Source organism: Primulina huaijiensis, unplaced genomic scaffold (assembly GCF_012295235.1).
Source record: "Primulina huaijiensis isolate GDHJ02 unplaced genomic scaffold, ASM1229523v2 scaffold28027, whole genome shotgun sequence".
Classification (NCBI taxonomy): domain Eukaryota; kingdom Viridiplantae; phylum Streptophyta; class Magnoliopsida; order Lamiales; family Gesneriaceae; genus Primulina; species Primulina huaijiensis.
The window spans coordinates 1,741-15,734 of NW_027356708.1; the positions used below are offsets into that span (position 1 = coordinate 1,741).

The 13,994-nt window shown below is 38.7% G+C and overlaps 1 protein-coding gene and 1 non-coding gene across 2 annotated transcripts; both read right to left on the bottom strand.

The window, feature by feature from the left end:
• Nucleotides 1-1,913: 1,913 nt before the first annotated feature.
• LOC140967779 (probable transmembrane GTPase FZO-like, chloroplastic) lies at nucleotides 1,914-10,085 on the bottom strand. Its single transcript, XM_073428511.1, has 11 exons — nucleotides 9,479-10,085; nucleotides 8,779-9,341; nucleotides 8,597-8,665; nucleotides 6,828-7,022; nucleotides 6,095-6,226; nucleotides 5,422-5,508; nucleotides 4,843-5,280; nucleotides 4,590-4,757; nucleotides 3,657-3,887; nucleotides 3,142-3,257; nucleotides 1,914-2,444 (listed from the first exon to the last, which is right to left on the bottom strand). Exons 1-11 carry the CDS (start codon nucleotides 10,068-10,070, stop codon nucleotides 2,159-2,161), a joined length of 2,877 nt encoding a protein of 958 aa, XP_073284612.1. The 5' UTR covers nucleotides 10,071-10,085; the 3' UTR covers nucleotides 1,914-2,158.
• Nucleotides 10,086-10,240: 155 nt separating this feature from the next.
• On the bottom strand, nucleotides 10,241-10,312 carry TRNAH-GUG (transfer RNA histidin (anticodon GUG)). The gene has a single exon. It is a non-coding gene; the product is annotated as a tRNA-His (tRNA).
• Between the last annotated feature and the right edge of the window lie 3,682 nt (nucleotides 10,313-13,994).

Here is a 13,994-nt window from a genome sequence, read left to right on the forward strand (position 1 = left end):
AGCTGAATCCACCAAAGTGGTGAGGAACACTTTACACTTGATTCGATCTGTGTAACAGTGTAACATGGCCATGTTTTCAAACCTGGCTAGGTGCTCCTCAGGATCCGCATTGCCATCGTAATCTTTTACTTTGGCGGATTTGAAGTTCCCGGGAAGAGGTTCCCGGACAATGATATCGGTAAATGGGCAACCCTTAGCAGTAGCTCGAGAAATGCTACGACTCTCCAACTGCCCTTCCAGAACTTTCATTTTCTGTCTTAACTCCAACAACTCCTCAGCCACGGTAGGTGATTTGGATCCAGCACTAGATTCCTCATCCTCTCCTCTCACTTCCTCCTCCCTCAATTCTTGCTCTTGCTCCTGCTCATTGATTTGCACATCTCCGGGTGGTGTAACTTGACGAGAAGTTTCTCTCCTGGCCACAGCCTTCTCCACCGCTTCGGAGATTATTCTTGCCAACTCCTCCGGGGTCATGGTAATAAGATTGGGTCCCGTGGGAGGAACACCCTCACCTTGCCCCGAAGTACGCGCATTATCCCCATGAGCCCGTGAATTTTCTTGATTAGTTCTTCGAGTATGAGCCATATCAACGCCTTAATCTCAAGTTTCCCACAGACGGCGCCAATGATGTGACTTTGTTGAAATGGATGAGCCGGGTAAGGAGCTCCAACAGGTCAAATCAATAATTTATAGTTTTTAGGGAATTTGAGTGAAGGTAATGGCTTCAATAGCACCTGCAAACAATGAAAGAAACTCGTGAATGGGCGCCGGAGGGGTATCCGGCGTGGCCACTCCGATGCTTAAGTCAGCAGGTTGAAGATGAACACAAGCAATATTTGGGAGAAAATATGTGTAATGCTTGAGAGTTCAAAGATTTCAGAATCGGTAAATGACATTTATACCTGCTATTTATAGTAGAAGATGAGGTAGGTACCTTGATTCCAGTGCTACCTACTAAGTATGGTAGGTCGGCTGCCCATACCCTATCTTCTGATGACTTTTAGGACACTCCAAACCCAAGTTGTTCTGACAGATTAGACGTCCTGTATCAATCATACTTGAGTATGGTTCAATTCTCGAGGTATCTCGGGCAATTGATTACCCGGGTACTTATATGAGAGCTCGGGTGATTATTGCGCGGGAGACCGGGCTGTTCGAAGAATTCTTGGGAAACATGCAGTGCTCGGGCTCTTAATAGTGTCCGGGTCGTCAATCGACCCAGATCCTTATGGCAACAACTCGACCCGGATCCTTATGAGGGTATCAAGAACATATTCTGTCTACGTCCTAATCTTCCTTCACCAATTATTTCACTTGTTTCTTTATTCTATATTTGTTTTACCAAATCAAAATTAAGCCTCATTAGTATCCACAGAATGTGCAATACCAACGCCACATCAATTGGTCATTAGAATTAAAAAGATATTCAAATTATAAGAATAATGGGCATGCCCCCGTTATATTTCAGTTGGGTGTTTTTGTGTGAACAAATTTTATTTATCCAATCTTATCTACGACGTTAAACACCTGAAATAGAAAGATAATCCTTTTGGACCAAATCAGTGGCTATTTTTCATGACAAAATGGACGGTTTTAAATTAAGTTGCCAAACAATTAGCAACAATTATCTTCACTTAACACAATTTTTGTTTGAAAAATTGGAGCATACAAGTGGGGACACAGCTTTAAAGTGACCCACATGGTCGGACACAAATCGTTAGTTACATCACATCAATTGAATAAATATTTGAGAGTTGTATATATAAACTTAAACAATCATCCACCCTTAAACTAGCTTTTTGTGTTAAGTTAGATTTAAGTTTCAATCTTAACATAGTTGATTCCACCGTTACATATTGATCATTTGTAAACGTCACGCTCCGTTACAAATGATATTCTCATACATAGAACATATGATGAACATCTACTCAATGTGTATTTAATACGAGTTACATCCACAACATAAAATTTTGGTGATACTAAAATGTTCCTCTACGACAATCACAAAAACTATCTTCCACCTGGAATAATCGAATCCTAAAGAGTCTTCCTCATTCGAAATACAAAATACAATAATGTACAACATTTGGCATTCTCCAGAAGTTGCTGAGAGAAATCATGACACTGGATCAATACATGAACGGTTTTTTATAGCTGCCTACCTCGATGCGTGAAGGTTTTGGATTTCGATTTGTAGTGTTTTGAGTTTTTCCTCAATAGCCGTTAGCTCATCTAGCGTGTCCGAAAGTTTGCTTACTCGATCTTCAGCTACCTCTTGATAGGGTTTTCCAATAAGTGTGACGAAGTTCTTTAAACTGTTTGTAGTCTCCAAGAGATCATTTTGCATTGCCTGGTCAATTTGACGTGCCAAGGCATTAGCAGTTCTTATCACCTTATCTATAACCCGTTGCCTACTGGCTGGAAAATTTGAAATCGCCAACAGGCTAGCCACATTTGCAAAGACATTATATCAGTATTTGACATAGAATACCAGATGAGAAAAGACGACGAAAAAATTACTGACAAGGCCGCACAAGCCCAGATGGAGATGCAATGTGAATCATATATTCTCCATGAACGCCAAAAAATGTCAAATTCACCGAGGTTCAAAATATGATAAAAATGTGGAAGGAGTAAACTCAAAGAAGAGCAGACATTAATACCACAACCCACGATGATAAATTTGATACATTTTCGCAAAGAAACAACAAAGACATGGATTTAATGAAATAAGTTGATCACATGCCATTACATTACAGTAATAGTTACTCTAGAAGGATATGCAAGGAAGCAAAAGTTGTATAAGAAACCGAACATCGTAATATAAGATACAAAATCTTCATCAATCCCAAAGTCGTGATGAGTTTGAACATGATTGCCGTACTTGCTATAATCCATGAATTATATAATGTCATGTTTGAGGTTCCAAGGGTCCTATGTTATTTTTTCCAAGATGTATGGCCTTAAGAAATCCTACAGCTCTATCGGGAATATCAATCCTATCATACACATATGTCATGTTCAAACAGGGTTAGATATCATGTATTTAAAATAATGTGAATGGCAAAAATAACCAACTTAAGATACGAGGGCGCAGAAAGCATTGAGAACGAGACTTAAACAAGGAGAAGGATTACATACCCTCCCGCAGAGCACAGGCCCAAAGCAAGGAGATCTTCCAAAGTGGTACTCAAGACAGATGTCAGAAGTGATGCAGATAGACCAGCTACCCCGAGACCACCAACGGTACCCACAAACTGAAAAGAAATAGACAACAAACTGGTAGTTAGGCTGAGCCCTGATATATTTTCAAAACTAAAAGTTTTAGCAAGTATAATCAGAGTGAAATATCAAATTAAAGAAACTATATTAACACAACCACAAAAAGCCAGAAAGATATATACTGATCAACTCTGTACATATCTATTCGGAAATCAGATGCTGCTTTAATCTACTTCTGGAGATGAGACTTGATGAAATATGGAAAAGATGCAACATACATGTGAACAGGTACATGCAAAGAATATATGGATTAGTGTATGAGTCTCTTGGACATCAACGACAACCAACTTGATGAATTTAATTTGATAAACAACAAGGCGCCATTAAATGTAAAATGCAGTAAAATTTAAAGTTTTAAACATTAAAGAATTTACCACTTCACGCATTTCTTGCTCCAACAGTTTAGAAGCAGCGGCACCACTAAAATCCTCCATCACACGCCTGCCCAATTCATGCTTTGTGCTTAGTAACTCACTGGCCTCCAGTTGGGACTGAATAGATGGAATAATAAGCGAAGGCCATCTTTTCTCAAAAGATTCTTTATAGAAGTTTCCTTTCCCAACTTTGCTAGATTGCAACCATGTCACATATTCCTCGAGTAGTTTCTAGATGCCACCAAATTTTTTTCACAAATAGAAATGAAGAACTAGTATGTTAGATGTATTAAAATTATTTATACACAGAATAAAAGCGTAACACGGTTCATCAATTTAACTTGAATGGTTAAGAAAATCATATTACCACAAAATGATGCCAAATAGTTTCGACAAAGCATTATTTCCACATCCCGAGGAACAAAAAAATGGGGAAAGAATATAAAATTGCATGGCGCATGGACGATAAAACTTGTAACAAAAAATTGATAGTATGAGATTAATAAAGATTTTCTCAGGGACAAAAGCTTGTCTCATCAGAACACTAAATCGGAATCAGACAGAATAAACGCCAAATTAAACAGAGGCCAACTGAACTATATTTTGTAAACTAGTTGGGGCACATGAATAGTACAAAAAGCTCAACGAAAACCTCGAATTACAAAATCCTACAGTCTCCAGATGGGCCCGTGGTGGTATGAGAAGGCATGGGTATCTTATTAACACTAGAACTATACGAACTTATCTACAAATGGACAGTGCCGAAAACTTCAACTGCCATGAAAACCTCCAATAAAAAAACCTAGAGTCTGGATGTGGCAGTGGTATAAGACGCGAAGAGGTATCTTCTTAGTACCAGAACTGTTTATCTACCAGTAGAAGAGTACCCACAACTTCAACCACTCAACTACCAAAACAAATTGATGCACTTACTTGCACTTCTGAAACAGCCGGGTCAATTATGTCATTTTGAAGCCTTGAGGTAGCTGGCATCTGAGAAGATTTATCTCCTTTGAAAACATATGAAATGGCAACGCCGAGATTTGACAATCGCAAAGTTGATTCTGCAAGTTTGATGGCACGTGCCTGTGTTGTATCAATCTGCATTTGTTTGTGCACCCAAGAATGTCATAATTAATTTTCTCTAATTCAAAGGAAAAAAATAGACAGCACCATAGTATCATACCATAGACAAAATTTGTCTCTTCCAAGTTACACTCTCGATTTCCAGTTTTGATACATACTCTTTTACACTTTTTAGAAGATCGTTCACTGACACCAAGTCCAGTTTAGCTTGCTGGCACTCCTCCCTGACAAGTTTCTGACAAGCAGTGAGCAGTTGTTCAGCAATCTGAACTGGGGTTTCAAGCTTAAGTTTCATCCTTTCAGTTCCTGCCCCTGTTGAGGAATCCAAAAGTTGATTCAAGTACTTTTCAAGTTCAGAGAAATTACAGGCTCCCTGAAATGTAGTCGTCGCATATTTTTCTTGCTGATCTAGACCACCAGAAGAAGCAGCAAGTTTTGCTTCAAGCGCACTCCGTGCAGATACAGGGAATAAGGATATGTGCTCAGAATTCAACATCTTTTTAGTATTTTCCTCAATGAATGCGACAGCTTCTTCAAGCTGCACCAATCGTTCAAAACTTTAATAAGTGGAAGCTACTGCATTAAGTTCAACAGTGACTTCTTTCTAGTTTCTCCAACTACAAGAAAAACAATCTTGTGACTAGATATAAACAACTGAATTCAAGATAATAGTTTGAACCTCATCCGCATTTTGATACAAGTCAGATTTATTCAGCACAAAAACAATTTTTTTCTTCCACTGTTGAATGTAACGAAGAAATGTAACCTGAAGGACAATACAAGAGAATGACGGATTAGTTCCACAGAGTTAATCGGATAAACTATAAGGATGAAGGAACAGAATGGTGCAGACATGAAGTAATTCACAGAAACACGAGAAATGACTCAAGTACATGAAATCACCAAATTGGTCAAAAGACAGATTAGAAATCCCAAAAAAATAAATAATAATAAAAATTCATAAAACGTGAAATAATGTTCATATAAACCAATAAGGGCATACTTTATCAAAACAAAACAACACAAGTGACAACTGACAACCATACGGAACTGACCGACCATTAGATAAAGTTAGAATCACTTGAAATTTTTATGAAAACATACTACTATCAAAATAATGATTTCTTCAAGTCAAGCAATTGGAAGAACATAACACTTAACTTTGAGAAATCTAAAGGTGGCAGTATTAAAGCAAAGCTACCTAATTCCATGAATAATTCTAAGAAAATGCATCATCTGACATCTCAAGCAGAAAGATTCATCATTTACATGTACAAATCCAAAGGGTTAAATTTCCGACAAGGATAAAAGTGGAATTAAACAAAAATGCACTATTGAAGTAGCAATAATACCTCACTTTCAGTCAGTGGGCGATCAGAAGACATAACAAATAGAAGCAAATCTGAACGTGGCACAAATTCTTCTGTGAGTCGTTGCTGTCTTTGCAGAATCACATTGGTTCCAGGAGTGTCAACAATTATCATCTGAATGGGTGGGGAGGTAAAAGGAAGTACACAAAGAGCAAAATTTTAGGAAACCCTGATAATCATCTCCGTGATACAAGAATAGGTCACGCCACTAAATCAAATCAGCAACAGCCACACAGAAACATTTAGAGTGAAAACACATATGCATCAGCTTCAAACTAAGGTCTCCTTGAGAAAATTAAATCAGTTTCGAAGCACATTTGATAGAATGGTAGACAAGCATGATAGGCAACACACTGTATAACCTTAAGAAGAAGTGAATGCCGAACCTAGCCGATTGAACAATTTATGAGAAAGATGTTTGAAATTATATATTTAAATAAAAAACAAACATCCAGCATAAATCACTCATTAATCCATATATTAATTATTAAATTCCTACTGAAAGAATTTAAGAAATGGTTTACAGCAAACAGGATACAAGATTAAAAGAAACAAAAACTAAGACTTCATCGACGAAACCGGACAACAAATCCTCTGATACAAAGCACAGATATCCTCTTTAACAACAGAAAATACATATACCAGATTTCTTCCAAAAAAACATATAACAGATAAAACGATGGAATAGAAAGAAGGACAAGTACATGGAACTCACGTCTTCAAGAAGTGGAGCCGGTAAATAACACATTAATTGACCATCAGGATGCCTTTCACACCATTCCTCTCCAGAATCCGATTCAGAATAACGAAGAAAGGTGAGTTCATTAGTCGTAGGAACAACCCCATCCTTCAAGTACCGTTGCCCAAGAAAAGCATTTATGACACTCGACTTTCCAGAGTTGAACTCTCCCTGTCGATGTTAAGAAAAAAGGATTATCATTTTAACTCCTCTTGGATGCAAATCAGAATAAACCGAATAAATGGTAGATAAACAAGATGCAAGCCCTTACGATGGGAGAAAGGGACAACATTCGAGGGTTTTGGGATGGGGTTTGGGGAGGGGGGATTCCAATGGGACTATTCTGATAAATTTCAAACTGATTAACATACTTCCCAAACTAGCACAGAGCTCAGATAGCCTCTCCACTGTAGGGAATTATAATTTATATCTTTACCATGTCACGTTGATTATCACATTAGAGTAAACACCCTCCGATGAACAAGAAAGGAGAATGACTATGTTGAGGCACAGTATGTTACTGGCATGGTTCTAAACTTCGCTAAGTGCTAGTCGGGCGCCAGACTAGCGCCTAGAGCTTAGACCGCCTAGGCGGGGACTAGACGTCGCTAAGTGGATTCCACGGTAGCAAGAGAATTGTAATGGTTCTTAAACTAAATTTCAGCCCAAACTTTGTTAAAATCCAATTGACACCTGGTTCATTCCTCTTGTTTAAGGCGGATCAGAATAATAGGCAATGCAAAAGTAATCAAAATAAATACAAAAATTACCTTTAGGGTCTGGTTCAATTTTCTTATGTGTGCAAAAGTAAATAGACAAAGAAGATGAGAGTGGCGTGTTAAGGCAAACGCAAGCCAACAAATCGTGATTTTAATTGGGCTTTCAATCCCAAAAAATTAAAAACAGGAGCCTATAATTCTTTCTTATATCATGTCTAGTTTAATTCGGCTTTCAAAAATTAAAAGCCTAAAAAAAATTTCCCAAAAAAACTTTAAATGCCTAGGCCCGCCTAGGCACCCTTGCCGCATAGGCTGACCGCCTAGAACCTTTTCGGTGCAGTCAAGCGGCGCCTAGCGCCTCCGCCTAGCCAGAGTTTTAGAACACTGGTTCCTGGGGTGTTCAAAAAATAGGGTTTATAATAACCAACATAGAGGAGAAGATTAGGCATCAAACAAAAAATAAATTTCAGTTCAAAATAAGGTAAAAAATATAACCATCACGGGGTGTACAAACATGGGATCTAGAAAATCCGTCGTAAAGGCTCCATAATTATGTTCCTGCCTACTGGTAGCAAATAGATTGTATGAACAATATATCTAAGTTCAAGTTCACCAAAAAATATAGATTTCCACTCAGATTTAAAGATGGTCGTCATATATTCTGCATATCAAGCTATAATTCATTCCCCCGAGGCTAAAGTGTAAACCGCAAATACAACAACAAAAAGAATCATCAAAGAGACACCCAAAAAATATGTCTAATAAATGAAACTGAGTTTACACTTATATTAATGTTAGGCTCATGCTAGCGGTCCTTAAATACTTGAAGTCAAATTAAGAGAGATTGAACTATAAAAAAAAACAAGCATCTTTTTAAAATTTCTTTCAAAAATGAATAATAAAATAAAATAGAAAATTCAAACTTAGATCCTATTAGCAGAAAAACAAAATATTATTTGAAATCAAGAGCTAATACCCATGCATATCCGCTGAACCAGAATTGGTTGAAATTCAGCACACAATTACCACTATAACCAGTAAAAATGGCTCATCTAGTTGAGAAACAGCATCCTTGAGAAGCGAGATTTCCCCCAACTGTCATTTAAAGCCAATACAAGAAGTTACATATACGCAATGACGTAATTGGTGAAAAGAACTTATCTGAAGACCAACTTCAGCTACAAAATTACTTAGCATAAGATGATCACCAGTGGTGTGGCTCTTTGGATGGCATCTATAGCTTCAAGCAAAGTTGATCTCTCCTTTTTTATAAACTGTTGCTCTCTCTCTTCCAATACTTTAAAGCCAGCAACTGTCTTCCTCCCAGGTAAGCCATTCTCCATATCCAAAGTTTTTAGCTCGTCAAAGCTTTGATTGTTAGTCTCAACCTTAAAATTATTCCTTGAAGCATACACACGGCAAAAGTGTTTGTTCAGGTCATATTCTTTGAACAAGTTCAACTCACCCACCGAAACAACTACACCACTAGCACCTAATCTTAGTAAATTTGAGGCTTTTGTGAACGATGTTCCATATCCAAATGAATCAACCATGACAAAGACTGGGATTTTCACACGCCCGTACACAGAGCTCACTAGCTCTTCTGGACTTTGGCCAGACTCAACAGTTAATATAAGAAAATCAGCACCCTCAAAATTAGAAGCATCAAATGCAGCATCATGCGTCTGGACGTTTCTTCCAACCAAAGGAAGAACCACTGACTCATTTTTTGCATCCATCATTGTATTCCTTGCCACTATCGTAGGAAGACCTATCAAATGAAAAACATATGACAATGATAAGATGGTGAGCTCGCGGTGATAATAACATAACCATGGGTAGAAGTAAGAAATTCAACAAACACGTACAGATTCATCGAAATCAAGGATTAAGAAGAAATGCACAAACCTTGATCAGAAAGCAAAACGCCACTAGCATTCACTGCAGCAGCAATATCCACGCGCTCATCAATCAACAAATAAGCGCGCTCCCTAATAACCGATTTCAACAAGCACGCAGCTTCGTAAAGCCTCTTCCCACTCCCTCCGCCACCAGTAAGCACCACAATTCCCACTCTGTCCGCAACAGCATCTTCAATGACATCAAGCACCGCCGTATTGTCCCGAAACACCTCATCAGAACTCAATCGGAGCACGAGATTCGGCACTTTGATCTCGGGACGCTTGTATCCGCCAGGGAAAAGAGTTCTAGGAGGATTTTGGTCGGCAGAGTTCGAAATGAAAGTCCTCCTGCCACATGAAACAACGCAATGAGCGGAGAAGTACGTAGAGGCACTCGTAACAGTTGGACGGTGGCGGATTTGGAGTTTAGGATGGGAAAAGAAAAGGTGCCGTGCGAGGTGAATGGAAACTACTAGCGGGGAAAGTGAGGAAATTACCATGGGTGGAGGCGGTGAGATGCGGCGGACGGTGGAGGAGGGGTAGGGGAGAGGGGGGGAGGCGGGCGGGGCTTTAGTAGCTGGGGATTGCAGGAATCGCATTCACGGTATGTGATGAATGAGTGTGCTATCTGTTTTATCCAAATTGAATTGCGTGTAAAACGATATTAGAAGATGGTGGGCTCCACTCGACAGTTTGGGCCGACCTTATGGCCAGCCCAATTAAAATGGGCTATAATAACAACTTAACGTATAAAAGATGATTTCACTGGTGTGGCTGCTGGGATTCGAGCCCAGGTCTCCACGGCCACAACGTGGAATTCTCACCACTAAACTACAGCCACTTCATACGTATGTGGTTTCGAATGTAATTATTTAATGCAAAACTGAGAACACTTCATTCGGATATACATAAGGTTTTCTTAAAAAGTTGACAAAAACATATACTTGATTTCCCAAAACTTTTTTGAAAAACTCGTTTTCTCGAAATAAATATCAGAAAAGAAAACCAGATATACCGCTGGGTATCAACCAAAAACTGATTACTTACAACTACAGGATGTTGTCAAAGCCAGTGTTGGCCATGTTGAAGTTGAGCAATACATCTCAGAGACTTTTGGTAATTGGGCATCATTCCGCCCACAATACATTATTGGATCCGGTAACAACAAGGACTGTGAGGAATGGTTCTTTGTCCGTAAGTACAAAATCTTGAAAGATACTAAAATATTTCATATCAACTCTTTGCATCATCGTACATGCTTCAATGAATAAGGTTGTTGAAGTAAGATATTAATTCAAAAGAAAGAAAGAAAGAAATTACGAAGTTCTTGAACTAAATCAAATAAGTAAAAAACCAGAGAAAAAAAAATAGTGCCATGATTATCATGTGGTGTACCTGGAAATCTTTCTGCTATTAATCCGTAGAGATAAAATGTGGTATCAATCTTTCTACAGGTGTAGTTCGAGGAAGGCCGGTCCTGATTCCTGGATCTGGGATTCAAATGACCAACATAGCCCATGTCAAGGACTTGTCCTCAATGCTTATTTGGCTGTCGAAAATCAAGAGGCCGCAAGTGGTAACTGTTGGAAATTTGAAGTTTGAATAAAAATGATGTCTCATGAACGTGGGAGTATCTTTTGACTCTCCACATTCTTGAGTTAATCGAAGAGTTTTGGCTCTTCATATTCTTGAGTTAATGGGAAGATTAATTGAGTTAATTAATCTTGCATGACTCTTGGTGTGTATTTTGGGGCTTATAAATAGTGGAGTTCATTTACTCATTTCAAGTACATGAAAATCTTTTTTCTTTCAAGTATTCTTTTGCATTTCATATTGTTAGCTTTTCATTTGATCTCCGTTAAATCTCGGTGATAAAGTAAAGGTACGTTTTCAGTTCGCCGTAGTAGTGCCTCGTGCTAAGTCACTGCTGGTTATTCCGTTGTATCCTGGGAAACAGACGTCCAAGACAATCCTCGAAGCACATAAAGGAGGGGACGAATCTATTTTAAGGACATTGTACTTCGTACAGGCTTCGGTTTGGTTTACTTCATTTATAGTGTTTCTCTACTGTTTTCTCTTCACTATATTGCTCGCTGGTTTTATTGATAAAAACCTTTCCTACTAATGGACTCAACCAACTAGTATCATTGATTATTACGTACCTGTGCAGCATTTTTATTCGGAGCCACGAGCTGCAAAGGAGATTCTTGGATGGAGCGGAACGACAAACCTTACCGTGGACTTGAAGGAACGGTTCGATGACGATTACTCACCTCATCCTACTCACTGCCGCCTAAGTGTTTGTGAAATTGTCTCTATGAGTACTTCGGGCACGAAGAGTGATGGTAATGATGTGCAGCTGAACAGTAATGCTATGCTTATTGAGTTGCTTAATGAGCAAAGTATTGATGATCAGACCAAGCTTGGGCATAATGATGATTGCAATGTCAATGCGAATCAAGATGCAGCTCACTATCGGCCCAACTCGCAGAAGGGCACTGCTGGTGGTGATTTCAGAAAACCCCGAGCATCTTATGCCAGTTTATTCAAGAATAACAGGATGGCTAAGGTTAATTATAAGCTGGACTTCATGGAAACAGGTACTTCTAAGCTGAAATTTGGATTGGATGTTATTGATTCAATTGAGAAAACCTATGGCATTTGCTTACTGGGATACGTCATTAGTGGTAAATCACCTACTGCTGCATTATTTGATTTGGTCAGGAGATGGGGAAAAGATATACACTTCCAAACGCATGATAGTGGATGGATTGTATTCACCTTTCCTAGCGAAGAAGCTAAAGAGAGAGTATTGAATGGTGGATCTTATATGGTTTTTGGGTTTCACTTATTCCTCAAAGAAATGCCGAGATGCTTCCGATTTAGGGAAGATGATATGAATTCAATACCATCTTGGGTTCAAATACATGGATTACCACCAGATTGTTGGAATTATCACATTTTGAGTATGTTGGCTTCTAGGGTTGGCAATCCAATTCATATGGATATGCTTACTCATGACAGGAAACATGTCAAATATGCTAGAATGTTGATTGAGGTTGATACTACAAAGCCAAGAGTCACAGAGTTTGAAGTTGAACTACCAATTGGTGATGTCAATATAAAATTTGAGTATGAACAGGAGCTACCAATATGTGATATTTCCCATCGTGTTGGTCATATTACTGGCAACTGCAACAGAAACATGAATCCCAAGGGCACGGGTAAGGAAGCTACTGAGGAGAACATTGTTAAGAACAATAAGCGCAGCAGATCTGGTAGCATAGTCTGGAGAATGAGCAACTCCAGGGGGCGCTCTCGTGTGGGCAGAAGTTACAAGCATGCTCCTCCCCGTCATGTTTCTAAAAATCAGAATGTTAATGAAGGTACCAACCAACCAACTGTCCATCATGTTGGCAATCAAAGCGGGCAGAAAGAAATTGTTGATGACCCTGTCAAGGGTGCAGAAAGTACAGCTCAAGATCTTCCCAATAAGGATACAAATGGTAAAATTGATAAAGGAAAGGCCCCTATGCACAATGATGATCCTGTCAAGGGTGCAGAAAGTACAGCTCAAATTCTTCCCAACAAAGATACAAATGGTAAAACTGATAAAGGTCAGACCCCTATGCGCAAACCAGCTGCTGGAAATGACAGGGCTCAAGCAGATGTTGATGAAGGTTATGAAGTGGTTTCAAACAAGAAGAATAACAAAAAGAATAAGAAGAAAGAGAGTAACACAATTAATGAACAACAAGAGATGATGAAACAAAGGGCAGCGTTCTTCGAAGATATGGAAGACAGAAACTCTTGTGATACGGAATATGTCAACAATGAAAACAAGAATGCTAGGTATTTTGGGAATCAAGAAAAGAGGCAGCAACCCGAAATTGCCTCTAAGTTTTAATGAAGCTAGCATGTTGGAACATTAGAGGTTTTCACAAACCTCTAAAATAGATAAGTGTGCAATGTATACTGGCCACTCACAAACTTGATATTTTTGGGATTTTGGAGTCTAAATTTCAGGAAAAAGACCTACTGAATTTCATAAGGATTTGATGCTCAGGTATGAGTTATGCTCATAATTTCTCTACTAACAACAAGGGTAGAATTTTTGTTCTTTGGAACCCACTCAAAGTTCGTGTTAATATCTTGGGAACAACGGCTCAATGCATCCATGTCAATGTTATTTGTTTAGTTATTAATAACAAGTTTTGTGCATCATTTGTGTATGGGTTTAATACGATTGTGCAAAGACGAGATCTTTGGGTTGATTTGCAATTATTTGGTAGTACATGTGACTCTCCGTGGATTTTGATGGGAGATTTCAATAATGTATTATCATAAAATGAGAAAAAAGGTGGATTGCTAGTCAAAAATTGCGAAACAAAAGATTTTGTGGATTGTGTATCATCTTTGGATTTGGTTGATCTTCAGTCTACAGGTTGCTTCTTCACTTGGTTGAGCCACTCTGTCTGTAGTAAGCTGGATCGTGTGTTAGTGAATCAAGCTTGGCTCTCTTC